Source organism: Scardinius erythrophthalmus, assembly GCF_964197995.2.
Source record: "Scardinius erythrophthalmus genome assembly, chromosome: 9".
Lineage (NCBI taxonomy): Eukaryota > Metazoa > Chordata > Actinopteri > Cypriniformes > Leuciscidae > Scardinius > Scardinius erythrophthalmus.
In genome coordinates, this window is record NC_138229.1 from 42165969 (window position 1) to 42187999 (window position 22031).

General features: G+C 36.3%; 1 protein-coding gene across 1 annotated transcript in view; it reads right to left on the bottom strand.

Annotated features, from left to right (window-relative positions):
- dab1b (DAB adaptor protein 1b) overlaps positions 1 to 10754 on the bottom strand; it is a gene marked incomplete at its 5' end in the record, with an annotated part of 37150 nt that extends 26396 nt beyond the window's left edge. The window contains one exon of the mRNA XM_081374156.1: positions 10688 to 10754. Within this exon, the coding sequence (XP_081230282.1) occupies positions 10688 to 10754 (67 nt within the window). The remainder of the gene's footprint in view (positions 1 to 10687) is intronic.
- Between the last annotated feature and the right edge of the window lie 11277 nt (positions 10755 to 22031).

Here is a 22031-nt window from a genome sequence, read left to right on the forward strand (position 1 = left end):
GTGTGCAGAAACTTCGATGTGAAGAGAGAAGTGTGGGGGAAAGCCACGGCTGCTGCCGATGCACTGCCGAGATCCACGACCCCAAAGCCGAGACGCACAGCAAACAAGAAAATGGACAATTACTTGGTGGAAGAAACGACGAATCAAAGAGAGGATGACATAGAAAAAGCACTTAAGAGACTGCACTACAGCTATGAGTGATTCATGGATCCTGAGACTGTGAAGCATATCATGGACCTGATACAATCACCAGATGTTGATGCAGAGTTTGATGTCAAAAAACACTTTTTGAGGTCGCAAAAGGAATAACATACAGTCACAGATGGGGAAAACTGGACCACAAGATTCATTCTCTCCAAGTACCACAAAAACAAAGCCTCTACAAACAAAGCCTAGTGTACTGCCTAGACCACAGACGCACTATTCTTCACAAACCGAAGGCCCTGTTAGTTCCACTGGCTTTTGAGAGGGATCTTACTCTTCATGGAAGGACACCATTTTAAGGAGGTTTAATGTTCGCACACGCTGCCCTCAGCTTTTTAATAAGTTAAGTTATGTGTTTTATTTATTTACTTACACAAGCCTAAATGCCACTCTTGGTTATTAGAAAGGAGCATTAAATTCAGTGTATAATTGTCAATGTGTTGTGACTGTGCTGATATTGATTAGTTTTTCTTGTTCACTTGTCCGGAAAATGAGCCGGTAGCTTGTGCAGGTTGTATGAGAGTGCACTTGTACTGATGTGGTAGTTTTATGCCTTGTTTTTGCAAGTTAGTGAGGCTGATGGTGTGCCCTCCAGTTGGGAGCCGCTTGTCCTCCTGTTATTTTTGTTCCACTATATAAAACATTGCTTTTTTTTAGCAGTTGTGAAATAATTTCTTATTCAAAATAAGTACCTACTCAAGAGAGTATGCAATTTCAGACACAGCCTGTGTGTGAATAATGAGGTGATGATGAACAGTTGTGGAAGGCAGTGCATGATGGGATTTGTAGTCCATGATAGTCATTATATGGAGAGGAGTGTGACACCTGAACAGGGGCACAAGACAAATTATTCTTTGGCTTTTTTTTCTCGATTAAGGCATATGCCTCATTTCATTTTGTAACGTCATTCCAGCAGACAGATGAATAGAATGGGGGGGCATTTCATTTTCATGAGGGGGCACACTTTTTTATGATCTACGAAACAGACATTCAAAAAAAAAATCCTGTATTTAGCCTTATAACTGAAATAGGCCAAGTTCTATATTAAAACAACACCAAAACACAAAATATTAGCTAATTTTCTGATCATAGGCGGAGAGTGAACCAAACACCATTAGGATATGCGCTTCCCCTTTAAAAACATTTACTATATGCAGGATTTGGCATGGCAGAAGGCTCGCAAAGATTGCTCATTTTATTATCATGAAAAAGCGGTTATACAACATCATCGCAATCTCACAAAGTTCCATTATAATCAGTGAAGTTGGTGCACAATGAATGTCTTATTTTAAACTTCTTACTATAACGAGAGGATGTGCACGTGTGTAGAACTCAGAACACCGCTCAAAACACTGGAATTTCGCAATATATTCTTTTATTATGGAGAAAACTGACCCTAGACCAACCTTTATAGACAGCTTTTCCTCTAAAAGCAATCAGAAGCATGAAAGCTTGTTTCCGCCACGAAATAAAAAAAATGCGACTTTATATCACGCAACTCTGACTTTATAACTTGAGTTTATAACGCAATTTTGAGAAAAATTACTTTTTTTTACTCTGTGAGGAAACAAGAATACTAGTAGCAGCAGCAGCAGTCAATTGAATGAAAAAAAACAACAACAGTTATTACCATGACTGTATTTAATGGATTTACAAAAATATTTAATGCAACAAGTTCTACTAACTGCTAACCAAATCGGTCCAGTACAGTTAAGTAAGGGATAATGTAAATGTAGCCAGTTGTTATCTCAGAATAACCCCCGACAGGGTGATCAGGATCAGGTCTTGCTTCACACTGAAGGGGTTTATTCTGCGATAACAACCAGGTGGATGTACATTATCCCGCTTGTTACATGGATACTTGCCACCTAAGTAAATAATTAGACACAAAATATTGGTCTGAGATTAAATATTTTATTAGCTCTTTAAACGCAAAGCTTCAGTGGAGAGAACAGTTTCAGCGGCAAGATCAAACTAGATGAACATTTAAGAGATACGGTATACAGTCGTTCCACTTATTACACAGCATTTCAACACATAAATAATTATGGAGATAAGAGATATTGATTTCAGATTAAACTGTTAAAATCATACCTGTTTTTATCTCATAATCCAACAGTGTACAAAACAATCGTTTCAAAATGGCAGCAGCTGCGTTTGTATGAAACGAGAGAGCGAGTCCACGATATACTGGATGGCATAATTAAATAACTATACACACAATATTGATTTGAGTTTTAATATTTTAATTAGCTCACCAAACACAAAACTGTCATGCGTAAAAACGTTCATAGCAAGCGTAAAGCAGCGACTTCAGTTACCCAGATAAGCCTGTGTTATCAGTTTTTACCAGTTGTTATCGGGGAATAGCATTCACGATTGACTAATCAGAATCAATTATTTCACAGAGCCGTGTAATAATCAAAAGATAACCAAAAGATAATTGAACAGAAATGACTCCAGAGAAAACATGGCCTTTACAGATTTCCTTCCATTAATTCATATAATACACCAGATTTTTCAGATTCATACAATGTCAAAGGTTGTACATATGTCTACTCTTGTCTTTTAAGAAACAGTTCATTGATAAGATATATATCTACACACACTCCTGGGCAAAAGCAAATGGACCAAGCCCAAAATGGCTAAACACTAAGCTTTTAAGTGTCTAAACCACAAATTATTAGTCAGGAAATTATCTAAATTTAAGCAAAAGCACAACTTAAAAAGCCATTGCTGTCTCAAAACATCAAAAGGCAAATTCACACCACACAGACAAATGCCAAAAAACAAGTTGGCTGTTGGATTTATAATTTTATGAAAAATAACTGTAATTTTTACACTGTCCTAACAGACACTGTCAAACACTGATTGAACATGGTCAGTCGAGTGAAAACAAACCCCAACCAACGCCAATAGACACAGACAGGGGGTAACACACTGATCCAGCAAAACCCAACAAACATGTTTCTTGGACTTTGTCTGTGCGGTGTGAATTGGCTTAAAGACAGAATTAATTTTTTGGCAGAATATGGGAAGTTGTGTGTGGAGTGATGAATCACAGTGAAACATGAGTTGCATGGTGATGCTCCAGAAAATCTGCTGAGAAATATAATAAATGCATCTCTAGCACAGTAAATCATGGAGGAAGACAGGCCTTTTTAGTGGCTGGTGTTGCTGAGCTACTTCACTGTGAAAAGGCATTTAATGCATTGGAGGATAGGAGAATATTGCAATATTGGCTTGCTTCCCACAAAAGAGAAGTTGTTATCTAAAGAGGAATGATCAGATGTTATTTTTCTATGCTCCTGCTTAAAGTGCAAAGACAACCAAGAAGTGTCTTGAGAACAAGTCCATCAGCCTCATGTTTTGGCCAGATTTGAACACTATAGTGAATATTTAAACATTTTCCTCTCTGTTTGAAGCCATTAGCATTGAGTGGAACAACACTGACTCTCCTTCCTGGAAAAAGTTGTCTTGTTAATTTCCTCCTTTTATGCATTCCATTAAATCACTGAACATATGTGGATATATATCAAACATGCTTTAAATATGCGCATAAAAAAAAAAAAAAAAAAAAAAAAATATATATATATATATATATATATATATATATATATATATATATATATATATATATATATATATAATTATTGTTATTGTTATTATTTTTATTTATTCATTTATTTATTTATTTTGACATGGCTTTCCATATATATTTCTAATAACTTTTTTTTTCTAAACCTGCTCAACACTAAAACTAAAACCCATCAATTAAACATGAGATACATTTATTAGGATCAGAACATATAGGTGAACCTAATGAAGAAATGCCAAGGCCATATTTCCTCCAGAAATTAAAACAAAGAAAATATAGTTTATTTTAGGACAATTCAAGCCATTGTCTTGTTTTTAACAAGACCAGTGTTATTAACATTATTTTCAAGCAAACAGAATTATGTGATTCATCCATATATAAACTGTGCTACGGTTTGAAATATTCTGTTCTATGCTCACATGAAAATGCATAATCATATTGGTTCCACAGCAGTGAAAGTAGATCAGTGACTCTCCTAGGGGAGCATGTGTCAGCCATCAACTGTTCAACAGTTCTGAGAGAGCAGGACAGATGGCAGCATATGGGGAGGAGGAAGACACTCTCTCGACGCCCCAATCTGTCAACAGGCTGTTTAGTTTTTGGAGGCCTGACACAGAAACTCATTGACCTTTTTAAACCCCAAGAGACAAATTACCAGATATGCCTCATTTTCAATGCAGAATATTCAGCACTGTTTCATAACCAATCAGCTGGGCTCCAAAGAGAAGTTAGGACATAACATCATGTTTTCAGCTGCGTTCACACTAATGCACAAATCTCTTTTGAAATATAAGATGTGGTTTGTCCTGTCTGTTTAATCTCTTAAGATATAACTGAATGTGTTTACATAAATTTCACATCCTAAAAGCATTTTTAAACTCAAGTACATTTAACAACACAAAGTCGCTCTTCACAAAGCGCACATGAGTATTTGAATTTGAAAGCAGCCTCCTGTCAGTGAGTTTCATATAAATTAAAATAAATTATATCAAGCCCACTGCATTCCAAACGACATAAATGATGCTTTCGTAGATCATGTGTAAAGAAAATGTGGGTGGGCGAGACAACACAACACACTGCAAGAGAAACAGTGAGAGGCTTCTCACAGCGCATGTCCTGTGCAATGAACCCCGCGAATGTCCTTGTAATTCGCTTCAACCTCTCTGAACTTTATGAAATATTATTTTACGGAAGGTTTGAGTGGTGTGTGTGGTGTGTGGAATTGGAAGCAAGCAGAAAATGGGTGTTTCTATAGCACACACAGCGTCATCGCGCACCTGTGGTTAAAAACTGCTCAGAATCATTGGAGAGAGAATCTTTTCTCCCACCCTATTGTATAGTATGACCAACACAATATTAGATAAATTAAATATAAACTGTTCTTTCCTGTAGGTCAGGCCTATATACATAACGTGCCAAGTTGATGTTTCCTCTGCAGACTGCTTTACACTCACGTGTCATGTGACCAGAGTGTAATCGCAGCCTTTGCGGTTAAATAATCTAATTTTATCATATCGCTAATGCAATTAATCGGTCAGCCCTAGTAAGGTTCTGCTCGAGTCGTCCTTGCGATTGAGGTTCGGGTTGAATAAGTTCCTCCAATGTTTCATCATAGGCAGAGGTCTTCAATCCTGCTCCTGGAGGGCCACTGTCCTGCAAAATTTAGTTCCAACCCTAATCAAACACACCTGAATCAGCTCATCAAGCTCTTCAGAATCGCTTGAATATTCAAAGGCAGGTGTGCTGAAGCAGGTTGGAACTAAACTCTGCAGGACAGTGGGCAGTGGCCCTCCAGGAGCAGGATTGAAGACCCCTGATCATAGGACTCGCGCTCGGATTGATATGGTAAAATCGACGTCATCGACAGTTGATGGTAATGGGTGTTGTTTCCAAGTGCGCTGTAGGCGGTCGACCAATCACAACAGACTGGGCCATCTGACCAATCAGAGCAGAGTAAACCAATCACAACAGCCTGGGCCATCTGACCAATCAGAGCAGAGTAAACCAATCGCAACAGCCTGGGCCATCTGACCAATCAGAGCAGAGTAAACCAATCACAACAGCCTGGGCCATCTGACCAATCAGAGCAGAGTAAACCAATCACAACAGACTGGACCATCTGACCAATCAGAGCAGAGTAGACCAATCACAACAGACTGGACCATCTGACCAATCAGAGCAGAGTAAACCAATCACAACAGCCTGGGCCATCTGACCAATCAGAGCAGAGTAAACCAATCACAACAGACTGGACCATCTGACCAATCAGAGCAGAGTAAACCAATCACAACAGCCTGGGCCATCTGACCAATCAGAGCAGAGTAAACCAATCACAACAGCCTGGGCCATCTGACCAATCAGAGCAGAGTAAACCAATCACAACAGACTGGACCATCTGACCAATCAGAGCAGAGTAGACCAATCACAACAGACTGGACCATCTGACCAATCAGAGCAGAGTAAACCAATCACAACAGCCTGGGCCATCTGACCAATCAGAGCAGAGTAAACCAATCACAACAGACTGGACCATCTGACCAATCAGAGCAGAGTAGACCAATCACAACAGCCTGGGCCATCTGACCAATCAGAGCAGAGTAAACCAATCACAACAGACTGGACCATCTGACCAATCAGAGCAGAGTAGACCAATCACAACAGACTGGACCATCTGACCAATCAGAGCAGAGTAAACCAATCACAACAGCCTGGGCCATCTGACCAATCAGAGCAGATTAGCTCTTGGAAAGGAGGGATTTGGAGATTTTGTCCATTGAGTCGTTTGAGAATCATTGAAGAATGTGGTGATGTGCAATGTTTATTATGAGAAAATGAAATATATTTTTTTTATCTTTGATGCATGCAGACCTGTTGTAGGAAACTCCAAAACAACATAAGGAGACTTTAAAATAGCATAATAGGGGCACTTTAATGTCAATCAATATTTGGCATTATGCTGATACCACATTCACTGACTTTGCAAGCAACAAAATTACTCAATATATAAATAAATAAATGAATGGGAGATTGTTGTCACAATGTGGTTCTTAGATATTCTGATTTGATCAAAGGAGGCCTGAAAGGTTTGAGAACCTCTGCTCAGGATGAAGAGGTCACCAACGGACCATGGTGTACATCTGGACACAAGACTGGTTGCATAAATGAATATTAATTCATGAGGACTGATTCACACTTTCACTTTCCTGCAGAGTTTAGCTCTAACCCTGATTAAACACTCCTGTCTCGCAGGAAGAAATGGGATAACCTTTCACAGGTTTGAATCTGATGGTTTGTGTTTTTATATGTATTAACTCAGTATTACAGGGTTATAAACTATGGTAACTTAGCTGATGTCTTTGTCTTGTTGAATTGTCTTAGATTAGCATCTGCTGAAGTCTATTGCAGATATAGATAATCATATGCGTCTGTCTAACCAGGGCTGGAGCTGAACTCTGCAGGAAAGTGGATGTCGAGGGCCAGTGTTTCCCAGTCCTGGTCTAGGGCCCGAATTTGGACCACAATCCACTAATTGGTGACTTCTGCTCTACTATGCAAGTGTTATTTATATAGCACCTTTTAAAACAGTTTATAAAGTTCTTTACTGAAAACACATGAATATCATATAATATTATCAACATTAAAATTTAAATAATAAAATGTAAGACAATAAAATGGAATCATTGTGTGGAAAAGAGCAGTGTGAATATTCCACATACTATCTAATTTTATAGTAACTTTTTCATTCATATGGCACTTTGGAATTAATAAAACACAATTTATACTAATGATGCCAAAAACTACCACTAAGTAGTAGAAATGTTTCACTCATTTTTCAAGTGCATTGCATTCAACAGGATTTTGTATCGCACGTTTAAAGGACATTGATGAAAGTGTCTCAGTGTGCTCAACCCAGAATGCCATTTCTGTTGCCATTATTTCACAGGCCGTGTTCATGTAGTAAAAGTTTGACATCTGCCAAAGGTTACTATGTGTGTGTTTGTGTAGCTTGCATGACAGCTGTGTTTGAGAATCAGTTTTCACATGGATTTTTGCCGGTGCGCTGCAGTTGCTATGGAGATGGAAAAATTCAAGGATGAGGAAATTTCATTTATCATTTATGGGCAGTGAGAGCAGGACACAGATATACTCAATCTCTCATCAGGACAATATCAAAACATGACAGCTAACAACCAATCGTAATATGTTCCCTTTCAAAGTGGAAGTCAACACTGCATCTTGTATTGATGCAACGAGGAACGTCCTCAGCGTGACCGGTGTCTGAAGCACCTGTGAAAACACGCCAAATATCATTGGCCGAAGACGGTCCATGACGTCATTAGAGTATACTGTAGAGCAGGTGTCACCAACCCTGCTCCTGGAGGGCTACAGTCCTGCAGATTTCAGCTCCAACCCCAATCAAACACACCTGGACCAGCTAATCAAGCTGTTCAGGGTTGCTTGATAATTACAGGCAGGTGTGTTGGAACAGGGTTGGACCTAAAGTCTGCAGGACAGTAGCCCTCCAGGAGCAGGGTTGGTGACACCTGCTGTAGAGTATGCATTGACGTCACTTTCCCTCAGCCGGACTGAGTGGCAGAAGTGCTGCTGCATGACTGGATTTAATAGGGGAAACTGTGAATACACGAGTAAAACAAACGATTATCAGTTTAAACTAAAGGTCGAACTCGATATTGTGTTCCTTACAACTTACCAAAGATCCAGTGATCCATGGATATTGATATGCTGCCAGGAATCGTGTTTCCTGACATTTATATGTGCCTGATTTCCACACCGGGGAAATACATATAGCAAATTTGCCTGTGAACGCTTTATATAAATACAATATAGGTAGGTCTAAACCCGGGTGATCACTTATATCAATGTTATATATATCATCATATCATCCAGCCCTAAAACTTGTATAGTTTTTTGTCGGTGTTTGTTTAAATACATCCAATTATGCAGAATATTCAATGGAAAATATTTAATTGATGAGTTGTCAATGCAATATATAACAAAACAATATATAGGGTATGATTTTACCACTAAATTCAGCATATTGATAGAAAAAAATGATAACTGCAAATCCACCCTTCGCTGCCTGGATTACAGTTGTTTCTGTGAATTGCAGCAAATCCATTTGCTTCTTTGTTCTGTAGCTTTCAGCAGTCTGTAAAAATATACCTCAGATTTCTTGTCAAATCTAGTTGTACAGTCAATCTCAACACTCTTTCCTGTTTTAGATGTGTTTTGTGTGTTTTTCACGGCATTCATGCTGAAAACCAATGCTGCCACTCAGTCTGCATAATCAGCTTTTTTGTCTTCAGGAGCCGTTTGTGAATAGCGTGTGTGAAGGCGTTCTAGACGAACACTGTGTCTCGTTTCCATACCTTGGGCTTGCCTTCACGTCTCCTTCAGACAAGTTGATGACGTGTACCATAGGCTCCCTCTTATACTCACAGGCGCTCCACTAATGACGTCATGGACTGTCATCAGCCAATAATATTTGCTGTTTTCACACATGCTTCAGTCACCGGTCACGGTGAGGGCCGTTCCCCATAGCATCAATGCAAGATGCAGTGTCTTGTTCCCCTTCTCAGGAAACCAGTCGAAACCTGAGACGTATTTTACAGTCCAGATCTTATTTAGGAGATTATTTGATTGGCTTTCCAGACTATAATTGCCAGAACAATGTAAATTATTGTGAAATAATAGAGAAAAATGTTTTTAACTTTGAGGTGCAGCAAAACTCTGCTGATAGTCATACAGGTTTTAAACGACATAGAGGTGAGACTATAATGCCAGTATTTTGTATTTTATATAAAATGATTTATACAAAAATCTGTGAACAGTAATCTTAAAGGATGAGAAAACTTATGGAAATTATTGAAATAATAGCAAATATGGTGAGAGAAATATTTGTAGATAATAAACAGCGAGTTTGCCGGAGCCTGGAATGTTTGCCTTAATCGATCATGAAAGGAAAGACAAGAGGCTGTGGTAGCACAATGTTTGCACAACTAAAGAAATGAAAGAAAGTCCCCCTGTAGTCAATGATTTTATCGCTTAAACTCATCTTTGATCACCAAAATGACATATTTAAAAGTTTTTTCCTGTGAAGAAAAAAACTCCATGCCTTAAAATAGATTGAATGCAACTCTACACCCTTGCCTCATTTAGTATATGCGGATCCATTAATATGCTAATTAGACCCGCCTCCACTCACTCACAGCAGCTCAGAGATCCACTCATCCAACTAACTGAGGTAAACGCTGCACAATGGTGTCGCTCTTTAGAACGTCAGACACAAAACAGTAATTAATATGATCAGCCTTTTGCTTGACTATGTTATTAAACCGCTAATAATGTGTTGCTAATGCTACACAAACTATGTTCCCGTTCGCCATCTCAGTCTGCCTTCTAACAATCATCATAAATGCTTTTGAACAACTCAGAACATCAGTGGAGAAAGGCACAACATCATAATATACATCATACAACCACTATATTGCAAAATATTCCCGATATTTCATATCACCCGAAAAATATACTGGGATAACCTGGCTTGTAGCTTCTCTTCTTTTAGACTCCCCTGCTAGTTCGCTGTTAATGATACAGTATGTACCGTCGGCATGTACGTGATTGGTTACAAGGTTTGTGACGTCAGAAACACCAGCGATTTCAAACTGTGTTTTTGAGACTGTTTTTGGTTCACTGCAGTTTTAAGGAGAAAATACTCAGCAATGCTGTTGAGTAATGCATTTTTCTTAAAGCATATTAAAAACACCACATAGACATATAAACAATATTAAAAACTTGATTTTCACCACAGGGGGACTCTGAACTTTAAAGTTAATGTCATTAGCACTCCGCCACTGAACTGACCTTTTCTCCTGGACTCCTTTTTAACAGTGAGTTTGACATCTGCTTGACGTTCTGCCTCTGTTGACATCCTCCTGTGTCTCTGTTCCTCTCAGAAGCATGGAGATGGTTATCTCACAGTATCCTCTAGTCATCGGAGGCAAATTCAAAACGCTGCATTACTGTCCCAGTCATCTGAGGTTTATGTCCAGTATTCAAACACAAGGATCTGCTCCAGTTAATGCGATTGTCTATATTTCTTCTGTAGTTTCCTGCATATAATTGAACAGTGTTCCTCTGATGTGTTCGCAGCTGATCCGGTGGCATTCACATTACTTCATTATTCTTCATCTGCGTCCAAACCGCTTGGCTGTGACACTATGGAGAAACAGAAGGGGTATTTATCACAGATTGTACAGATGCTGCTATTAATCATCATTGTATTGCAATGCATTTCATGTTTTCAAACTACAGATCTTTGATCATAAAATTAAGCATTAAATATCATCTTACTAAGACATATTATTGGCAGATATAGAGTGACTACTGATGTTTATATGCATTTTATGTAAACTATACCGTTATAAAGATCTTGTTGATCTTTGTTGATCTTTAAGTATTTTCCCATTGAAATTAAATGAAAATCCTATTTTCTTTCTTAACTCTATAAAGCATACTCTATCATATTTGATACGCAAATTTCTAAGGCCTCTAAATTATCAACCTAATTAAAACTTTGCTGAAAAAAGTGTTGCACAAAATCTACCTGACCGATGACGCAAAGTAAAAGGCCTTTTAGTATAATTGTACACATGTTCCCCTTCAGGTCATTGTACGCATCTCTCCTTGCTATGAAATCTTTACTGATTTTTATAAAGTAAATGTAAGAATAACTTATATATTGTATGTAATATTTCAAGATGAACACTGACTGGACTGAAGCAACTTTGGTTTACTTGATTATCCAGACATCATTTATCAGAAAAATTATGAGTATCAAATATGATCATCAGGCTTTTGAGGAAGTTTTATTTGTTCATCTCTCAATCATCATTGTATTGCATTATATATTTTAAAAGTACAGTTGATCATAAAACTAAGCATTTTAATATCATCTTACTAAGACATACAGTATTACTGGCAGATATAGAGTGACGACTGATATTTATATGCATTTTATGTAAGTAGTTGCTATAGTGTTAAAGATCTTGTTGATTTACATTACAAGCATCAAAATGTCATCTTACATTTTAGCCATAGAAATATAAATACCAAATTGCATATTTTTGCTTGGTTTGAGTGTGATTCATTTCACGCGGCGACCATCTTTGAAACGCCTCTCGTGCATTGATTCAGTCATGTGCAGCTCCTATCTTGTTGAATGGGGAAACATCAAATTCTCCAAAGCTGTTCGACAACCTTATGATTAAAATTCATATTTGCAATCATCAATAAAATCTGACATGAACTGCCTTATAAATAATGTTTTTTTGCCTTCAAATGACATTAAAAAAGCGTATATTTCAGGTTGGTCAAGCCAATGCGAACAGCAGCTGCAGTGATGCAATGACTTAACCAACTGCTGATTGGCTCTTTTATTCAGAAGGCGAGACTTGTTCCGCCATATTGCGCGTTGCAGTTTCCCCCATTCATAGTAACACGAGTGATGATAATGCAAATGATTTTGTTATGAAGGGATATGAGATGTTTGTAGTTAATAGGGCAAACGAGAAAGGTGGTGGGGTGGCCCTGTATGTTGATGTTTCTTTGAAATGTAATAAGGTGTTAACCATGTCAAAAGAATGTGATGGCCTCTTTGAAATAGTTACTGTAGAGATAGAAATGAAAAGAATTAAAAATATAATTATTAGTTGTGCATATAGAGCCCCTGGAGCATGCATAGACATCACAAAAGATCACTTAATTCATATGTTTGACAGGATAGCAGGGTGGAAGAAAGTGTTTTTGTGTGGGGATTTCAATGTTGATCTCTTAAATCCACAAGGGCACAAGGGAACTAGTGAATTTATTTATGTCATGCATAGCCTGGGTTTAATTCCAACCATCACCAAGCCAAGCAGGGTCACAGCTTATAGCGCGACTCTGATTGATAACATATATTCGAATATTATGGATACAGCTGTTTCAGAAGGGTTACTTATTTAAGATATAAGTGATCATTTACCTATATTTGCCATTTATCATTGTAACCATAAATCAAAAACACCTGAGCCGACAACAGAGATTAGAAAACGGAGGATGAGAACTCCAGGAACGGTGGAAGCCTTTAAGGCAGATTTATTAAAACAAAATTGGAAGAATGTCTATGTAAATGGTGTACAGGAAGCTTACAGTTCATTCTTAGCTACATTTAGTCAATTGTATGACAAGAACTGTCCTATGATGATATGCAACGTAAAGGACAAAAATAAGCAGCAAAAACTTTGGATGACCAAAGGACTATTAAATGCATGTAAAAAGAAGAATACTCTAGCCCTTAATCAGTGTTTGGGGTCATTATGACCCCACTGGACTTTTCTTTCCTTTTTTAAAAATGTTACCTTCATCTCAGGGGCATGAAACTCTGGGACTTTTCCTAAATAACCTATCTAAACATGCACAAAAAAACTGGGCTTGATTTGGTTGTTCTAAAGGTGTGTAAAAAAAAATTTACCTTTTAAGGTGTTTGGGGTCAAAATGACCCCACATTGAAAATGAATGGGAAAATGAAAAAAATGACTTTTTTTTATTTTGTTTGTCAAAAAAATCAAATTAAATCCATTATAAATCTGAAAATTTCTACATATAAACCAAGGTCTGGTCCTAGAGCATAAATAAAAAGTAGAACGAACTTTCTATCTCATACACACACACACACAGACACACACAAACACATAAACAAACAAACAAATGTATGTTTTTGCAACAGAGAGCATTTTTACAGAATTTGGCAAATAAAATAAACAAAACTGGCATAAATCTAAAAAAAATTTACATTTAAATCAAGGTCTGGTCCTAGAGCATAAACCCAAAGTGGAACGAACTTTCTATCTCATACACACATACACACAAACGCACACAAACACACACAAACACACACAAACACACACATGTATGTCACTGCAACAGAAAGCATTTTTATAGAAATTGGCAAATAAAATAAATAAAACTGGCATAAATCTAAAAAAAATTTACATTTAAATCAAGGTCTGGTCCTAGAGCATAAACCCAAAGTGGAACAAACTTTCTATCTCATACACACACACACACAAACACACACAAACACACACATGTATGTCACTGCAACAGAGAGCATTTTTATAGAAATTGGCAAATAAAATAAATAAAACTGGCATAAATCTAAAAAAAATTTACATTTAAATCAAGGTCTGGTCCTAGAGCATAAACCCAAAGTGGAACAAACTTTCTATCTCATACACAAACACACACAAACACACACAAACACACACATGTATGTCACTGCAACAGAGCATTTTTATAGAAATTGGCAAATAAAATAAACAAAACTGGCATAAATATAAAAAAAAATTACATTTAAATCAAGGTCTGGTCCTAGAGCATAAACCCAAAGTGGAACGAACTTTCTATCTCATACACAAACACACACAAACACACACAAACACACACATGTATGTCACTGTAACAGAGAGCATTTTTATAGAAATTGGCAAATAAAATAAACAAAACTGGCATAAATCTAAAAAAAATTACATTTAAATCAAGGTCTGGTCCTAGAGCATAAACCCAAAGTGGAACGAACTTTCTATCTCATACACACACACACACACAAACACACACATGTATGTCACTGCAACAGAGAGCATTTGTATAGAAATTGGCAAATAAAATCAACTAAACTGGCATAAATCTGAAAAATGTCACATAAGCAACATGGAACAAGCTTGTTCCCACACACACACACACACACACACACACACACACACACACACACACACACACACACACACACACACACACCAACACACACACACACAATCATGTCATAGTGGTGACTTGTAATGGTTCTGCAAATGTATATAATAATTTGATAATAATTATATAATTAATATTATATAATTATAATAATTAATTTGATAATTATAATAATTAGATTTTTTATGCATTTCAAAATGTTTAAATAAATATTCACATATATATATGTATATATATATCAAATTTGTGAGGAGAAGTGAAAATGAGTGAATGAATGGTTCTCTATGGCCCTCTATTGGATACATTTGGCCATTGCACTTTAATTCCTTTCCCATAAGAAATAAGTTTTTTCGACTAACCTTTAGATGGCAGTATTCCATCCCTAACACATAGAGCAATGCCCAAAAACCATTTATATTGAATTAATATCATTATTTAAGTGATTTTTTCTTTAAAAAATCATTTTTCATGAGCCAATTTATGGCCTAGTTATGTAATTGTGCAGTAAATAGGTAAAAAACTTCAAAATTTCCACAAAAACACAGCATAAATGTATAGTTGAGAAGTAAATAAAAAAAATGATATATAGTTTTCCATATAAAAATGTATATTTCCTTATGCAATCGCTCTTTAAAAGTTTGGGGTCAAAATGACCCCAAACACCTTAAGTGTCGTCCTTTTCAAACACTGATTAAGGGCTAGAATTTATAAAACACAGAACAGAGAATGCTGAATAAAAGTATAAGGTTTATAAAAAATAAATTAACAAAAATACTTAGAACAAGGAAAGAGGCATATAGCAAATTAGAGAAAAACAGAGACAATATGAGAGGCACATGGAAAGTTATAAATAGCTTGTTGAAAAATAAAAATCCGGAATTCGAATATCCTAAATATATTATGAAAAATAATATGTTGGTTGGCAAAAAAGAAAACATTGCTAAAGAGTTTAATGATTTCTTTGTGAATGTGGGGCCCAACCTAGCTAAGGATATCGTTGAACCCCAAGACGAAGAGGGGGTAGAAGAATTAATTGAAAATAATCTATATACAATGTTTTTAAGGGAGGTTGACGAATGTGAAGTAAGAGAAACGGTTAGAAATTGCAAAAATAAAAGATCAGTTGATGTCCATGGTATAGATATGGCGTTATTGAAAGAGACTATTGAATGTGTGATTAAGACATTGACATATATTTGCAATGCTTCCTTCAAAGAGGGAATATTTCTAGATCAAATGAAAATAGCCAAGGTGTTACCTTTATTCAAAGCGGGAGACAAAAAGGAACTCTCGAACTACAGGCCGGTATCGATTCTCCCACAATTTTCCAAGATTTTGGAAAAATTATTTGTTAAGAGGCTGGATAGTTTCATTGGTAAATATAATATTCTAACTGAGAATCAGTATGGGTGTAGAATTAATCAGTCAACTGGATTGGCACTAATGAAGCTAGTAGAAGAAATTGCATTAGCTATAGATAAAAAGGAAATTTGTCTTGGGATTTTTATCGATTGAAAAAAGGCCTTTGATACGATCGACCATGAGATCCTTTTGAAAAAAAAATAAGCAAATATGGGATTAGAGGAATTGGTCATTCCTGGATTAAGTCATATCTAAATAATAGAAGTCAATTTGTTTCATTTGATGGAATGGACTCAGATTCCTTAAAAATACTTTGTGGGGTGCCCCAAGGCTCTGTATTAGGACCTAAATTATTTATTTTATATTTAAATGATTTGTGTAAAGCGTCCAAATCGATTAAAAGTATTCTTTTTGCTGATGACACAAGTTTCTTCTACTCAGGCAAAGAGTTGCAGGACATAGTGAAGGTGGTAACGGTTAAAAAGTGGTTTGACACAAATAAATTATTGTTAAATATGAGCAAAACTAAGTTTATGAATATGATTTGGGGAAATTGCAAGGTACAGGAGATAAAAGTAAGAATTGGGCAAGGGGAAATAGAGAGAGTAGAGGAAACTAAATTTTTGGGTGTTATACTTGATTGTAAATTGGGATGGAAGAGGCATGTTAATTTTGTTAAGATGAAAATATCTAAATCAATAGCAATACTAAATGAAATTCAGGGATTGTTGAATAAACAGGCATTATACTTGTTATACTCCTCATTAATTTTGCCATATATCACCTACTGTTTAGAGATACTTAAAAGACTTATACCCACTCAATTTTTCTTTTACAGAAAAGGGCTATAAGGATCATCACATATTCTAAATACAGAGATCACACCAATGATTTATTTCTTAAACTAAAAACATTTAAGTTTTATGATTTGGTAGAATATAAAATTGCACAGATTATGTTTAAAGTTTATAATAATTTGCTGCCAATTACAATCTTAGATATGTTTGAAAAAAGGGATTGCAAATACAGATTAAAAGGAAGAGGTATATTTAAAAAAGAAAGAAAGTTAGAACTAATATTAGATGTATGACCATCTCCATAAAGGGGGTGAATGTATGGAACAATTTAGATGATGAATTGAAATTGTGTCAAACCATTAGTAGTTTTAAGAGGCTTCTAAGAATAAAGAGATTGGAGGTTTATAGATTAAGTGGGTGATTCAAGTAAAATAAATCATGAGTTTGTTTGCACTCTATGTTGTACTATGATGTTATAGAGTAAATTAAATGTCTGTTGGTATGTTAAGTGAGAAGGTTAGGCGCTGTCAGCTTCAGCCTAAACCTTTTTTTTCTTTTTTGGTTAAATATTATACATGTTATGTTACATGTTGCATGAAATTGTTTGTGTGTTCTTGTAATACGGTTTGTATAGCCAGAGAGAGAGAAAAAAAATGTTATTATTGTTATTATTGTTATTGTTATTATTAATAGATTTTGTATAAAATTTCAATAAACATTTCTGTTTAAAAAAATCTGATTACTGTAAACGATTCATCAGTGCACCAAAGAAAAAAAAATCTTCATTAAAATATAAAACTTTTAGAATTTAAAGTCCCTGTGTCAATAACTTGATCCCTTAAAACTCATCTTTGATCACCAAAATTACATATTTAAAACAGCCTTAAAATATCTTGAATGTAACTCGACACCCTTGCCTCATTAAGTATGCAAATGAGCCCCGCCTCCACTCACTCACTCAGCTCAGAGATCCACTGGTTGACGATCACACGTTGATCTGATTGGTTACAAGGTAGTTTGTGACGTCAGAAACACCAGCGATTTCAAAGCGTGTTTTTGAGACTGTCTTTGGTTCACTGCAGTTTTAAGAAGAAAATACTCAGCAATGCTGTCGACTTATGAATTTACACACATGGTTTGTCTTAAAGCATATTAAAAACACCACATAGACATATAAACAACATTAAAAGCTGGATTTACACCACAGGGGGACTTTAAGTTGTATTTAATAAATAGTATTCCTAATTTATTCCTAACACATTCCAAGAGATCTGACACTTCTGAACATGCAGAACATTCTTCTCTGTCTTCAAAGACTCGAGCGCTTCTGCTGGTGAAGTCATGCATCATTAATAAACATGCTTTCATTCGCACAGAACTGATGAAGGTTAGTAAAGCATCAGGCAGCAGATCGGAGCGTGTGCATGTCCATCTTTGCATCAAAAAAAGGAAAAGGCTGGCATTGTCAATCTGGGACAATGCATTTTTCATTATGAACATGCCTGTGTCTGACAAAAGCATGATTTAATGTAATGAATGACTGCTCTTTAAAGCCCTTTTTAACTAGGTCACCACAGCGCTCAATCTGCTGTGTGGTGAAAGAGCTCAAGCATCGCCTCTCATCTGGGTCAGAAGCTCAGGAGCATTGCAATGGCCAAAACTGTCTCACAAATATGCTTGCGTACATTTTTCATTTGAGGCAAATTTGACAGGATTGTAATCTGCTATCCGACTGCCACACGCCTTCAGGTTTTGATTCATGACACATGCTTTTATTTTTCTGTCTTGATCGTCTCTTGTTGTCGGCTATCATTCGTTTCCTGTGTATTCATAGCCATCATGTTTTGAACATTGATCAAGCTTATCCATTTCATGTCATGTCATTTCATGTCTAGTTTAAGTCATCATTTTTCTTAATTTGTACATTTTCTCAATTTGTAGATGTCTGTAATCTTTTCCCTTCGAAGGCAGCTGGAGGAAAACCACCCGTCTCAAGAGACTGATAGCATTGAGGGAATGCTGAAAACACAGAAGATGAGGAGAGAAAAGGTTTCAAAAAAGCAAGCACAGCAACAGTGCACTGTAGTAAAAGAAGCAGTCGTAGTCTTTCATTACAGAGTGACATCGCTAACTACTTGTCTGGCGTGCATAATACAGCGTTATTAGTAGCTCTCACAGATCTGTGTGATGGGGGATCGTTTGATAACATTGTCATCTGTATGAAGAAAAAAAAGAAAACAGTCCCGTTTTTAGCTCATCGTTGTCGTGTAAACGCACCCTAAAACAAGACAGAACAAACCCTGACACGAGTCAGCACGTGTCGCTGTGAATCTGTGTCTCTGTGTAAATGAACGACATCCTCCACACGTCACAGTCTCCATCATCTGAGAGTCCACAGCCATGGGATCAGTGCTATCACTACAATACACTGTTACCTGGGGAAAAGCTTGTTTTCACCGACTGTAAATACCCATAGCATACAAATAATTTACTTGACCATAAATATTTTAAAATTATGGTTACTAAAGAAATATAAATATATTTTTTATCCAACCGAATTCTGTAGGTTATATCTTTGAAATTGAAAACAGGTTTTCAACATCACATGTTTATTTCTTTTTTTTTTTCAGCTAAGACCAGCTTTAAAAAAATAAGGATAATTATTTGGCTAAAAACTGAACTTATAAGCCTTTAAAGAAAGACACATATTTATAAAACTGAATTGCGTCAGGACATAGCAGTGATTTTTATTCGTTCCTATGCCTGGTTTTCTATATATTTAACTCTATATGAAGTATTCAGTTATGGTCTTCAGTTTCAGAGATGAAAGAGTGTACATTTGATTGCAATTTTAGAATTATCTTGTTAGATTTTGAAAGAGTTTAATATGCATGGCTATTTGTATTCAGCAATTATGAATTGTCCAGATCTAATAAATATGAGTGAGTTCACTGTAACGAGTCTACAGTGAGTCTTATTATTTATAATATTTAGAATTGTTTTGATATACAGTCGTGCTCAAAAGTTTACACCTTGTAGAATCTGCTAAATTTAGCTAAATCTTTTTTTCTTTTAAATAAGAGGGATCATTCAAAATGCATGTTATTTTTTATTTAATACTGTCCTGAATAAGGTGATTTACATAAAATGTTTACATATAGTCCACAAGCCCCCCCCCCCCCAAAAAAATAAGCTGAATTTATAAAAATGACCCAGTTCAAAAGTTTAACTGCTCAATGTTTCCAGCATCTTTTGCATATTTGAACCCTTTCCAGCAGAGACTGCATGATTTTGACATCCATCTCTTCACACTGAGGACGATTGAGGGACTCAGACAAGTAGTAAAAAAGGTTCAAACATTAACGGATGCTCCAGAAGGAAACACCATGCATTAGGAGCATCAAAAGTTTTTGAATTTGAAGGTCAAGGTAAATTGTAGTTCATTTGTCTTCCAGGAAACTCTGGAGGAAAGTACTAAATGAAAAAAAAAAAGAAAACATGTGGACATCTTCATCCTGTTCAAAAGTTTTCAAATTAAATGTGCCGGATGACATTATTGCTTGATGGTTTTGTAAAGTCACGTCTCCAGTAATTATTATTGCATGAATGATACTCCATGTTGCAAGGCCAGTGTCAGTCGTGAAGAGAGAATCTGAACCGAGGTCATGTGGTGCGCTTCAGTGGTAATGAGATCAAGCGTGATGTCGTTCCCCTGCAGGGTCTTCTGCTCACTGTGCGTCATATCTATCTGTGCTTCTCTTTTCATTCCCCTTTTGTGGCAAACTGTGTGAATGAGGAATGCACCATTTTTGGAGCATAGAGGGAAAAGATACACGGTGAAAGCAACTCATAATTACCTACTTTTCTGTGTTCTTTATAGGACTACTTCACATCTAAACAGTGTTGAGATGTTCAAGAAATGTGTGTAACAAAGCCACAAGTAAAATCAAGCTCCCAAAACAACTACTTTTCTACTTCCTCCACATGGTATGTCATTCTAGATATTTTCATAGAGAGGTACGCACAAAGATTATGAAGAAGTTGTTCATGTTTCGGTCATGGATGTGGAAAATATGACATGAACGCTCAGTCACGTCAAAAGCAAAGCGTACCCATTGTAATCAACGACGCTGATACGGACAAATACTCACTTCACTTCTGTGGACTTGAGTCCACATGTCATGAAAACTAGAAAATCTGCCTCTAACCACAGATCGAGAGCTGTCGTTCCAAACACACAACTTTGTGATGATGTTTGCGAATGTTCGTTAGAACGGTGGTTTCGGGAAACACCGACTCGTTGAACTGCTGATAACGACAGAACTTGCGACCACATTTGGCTAACGATGCTTTCGGGAAACACACCCCAGGTAAGTTTGAGATTAGTTTGAGCAAACTCTGGTTTTCAGGTATATTGGTTTTTATCTCCGGAGCAGGGTTTATTCTGGGTTAGAGATCACAGACCAAACTGATGCAATAAAGCCACTCCCCTATATCTCTTGCTTTAAAATAAAAGTTTTTATTGAAAACTTTTGCTGCTAATTATTTATTATATTTATAATATATTAATTATCATTATGTACAATGCATATAATAATTAGTATATGAATTGATAATTAATATTAAACTTTGCATTTAAATTAATACATGTATAAATACAAGCTTTAATACATCATGATTTTAAATAACTAAGTTTATAAGTGTTTACTTTTGAGCATTTTGTGAACCTACATACATTATTAATTAAATTAATTTGATTCACATCATGCATTGATATAGTCAGATATTTTCTTTCGGCTGCCTTATCAAACTTTTACTGCAGCAGCAGTGTGTATTCCTGCCTTGTAAATGTGTTTAATTTCATGATAATTTTCTAAATGATCTCTTAATCTTCAGAGAAGTGAATTGCGCCGTCTCTCTTGTGAGAAGTGAATCAAACTGACGCTCTCCATGTTCTGTGTGATTGACACTTTCAGCTGCACACGCTTCAGAGGTAATCACAAACTCTAGATCAAACCCTTAGTTGACAGAGAAAGTTTATACCGAGCTTTTGAGAGCCTGTTTAACCTGATCTAAACCAGGTTGGGTTTGTATGGTTTTGCCAAATCTAAACCTACTCTAAAACTTGTCTAGCTTCATGCAACAGGCCTTTATATTTATTAAATAAGATTAGTTATTTGCAGTAGCCCTAAGCGTAATCTTGATTTATGCAGCCCTTTATTAATTACTGTGCATGGAAAAGCCATCCAATCAGT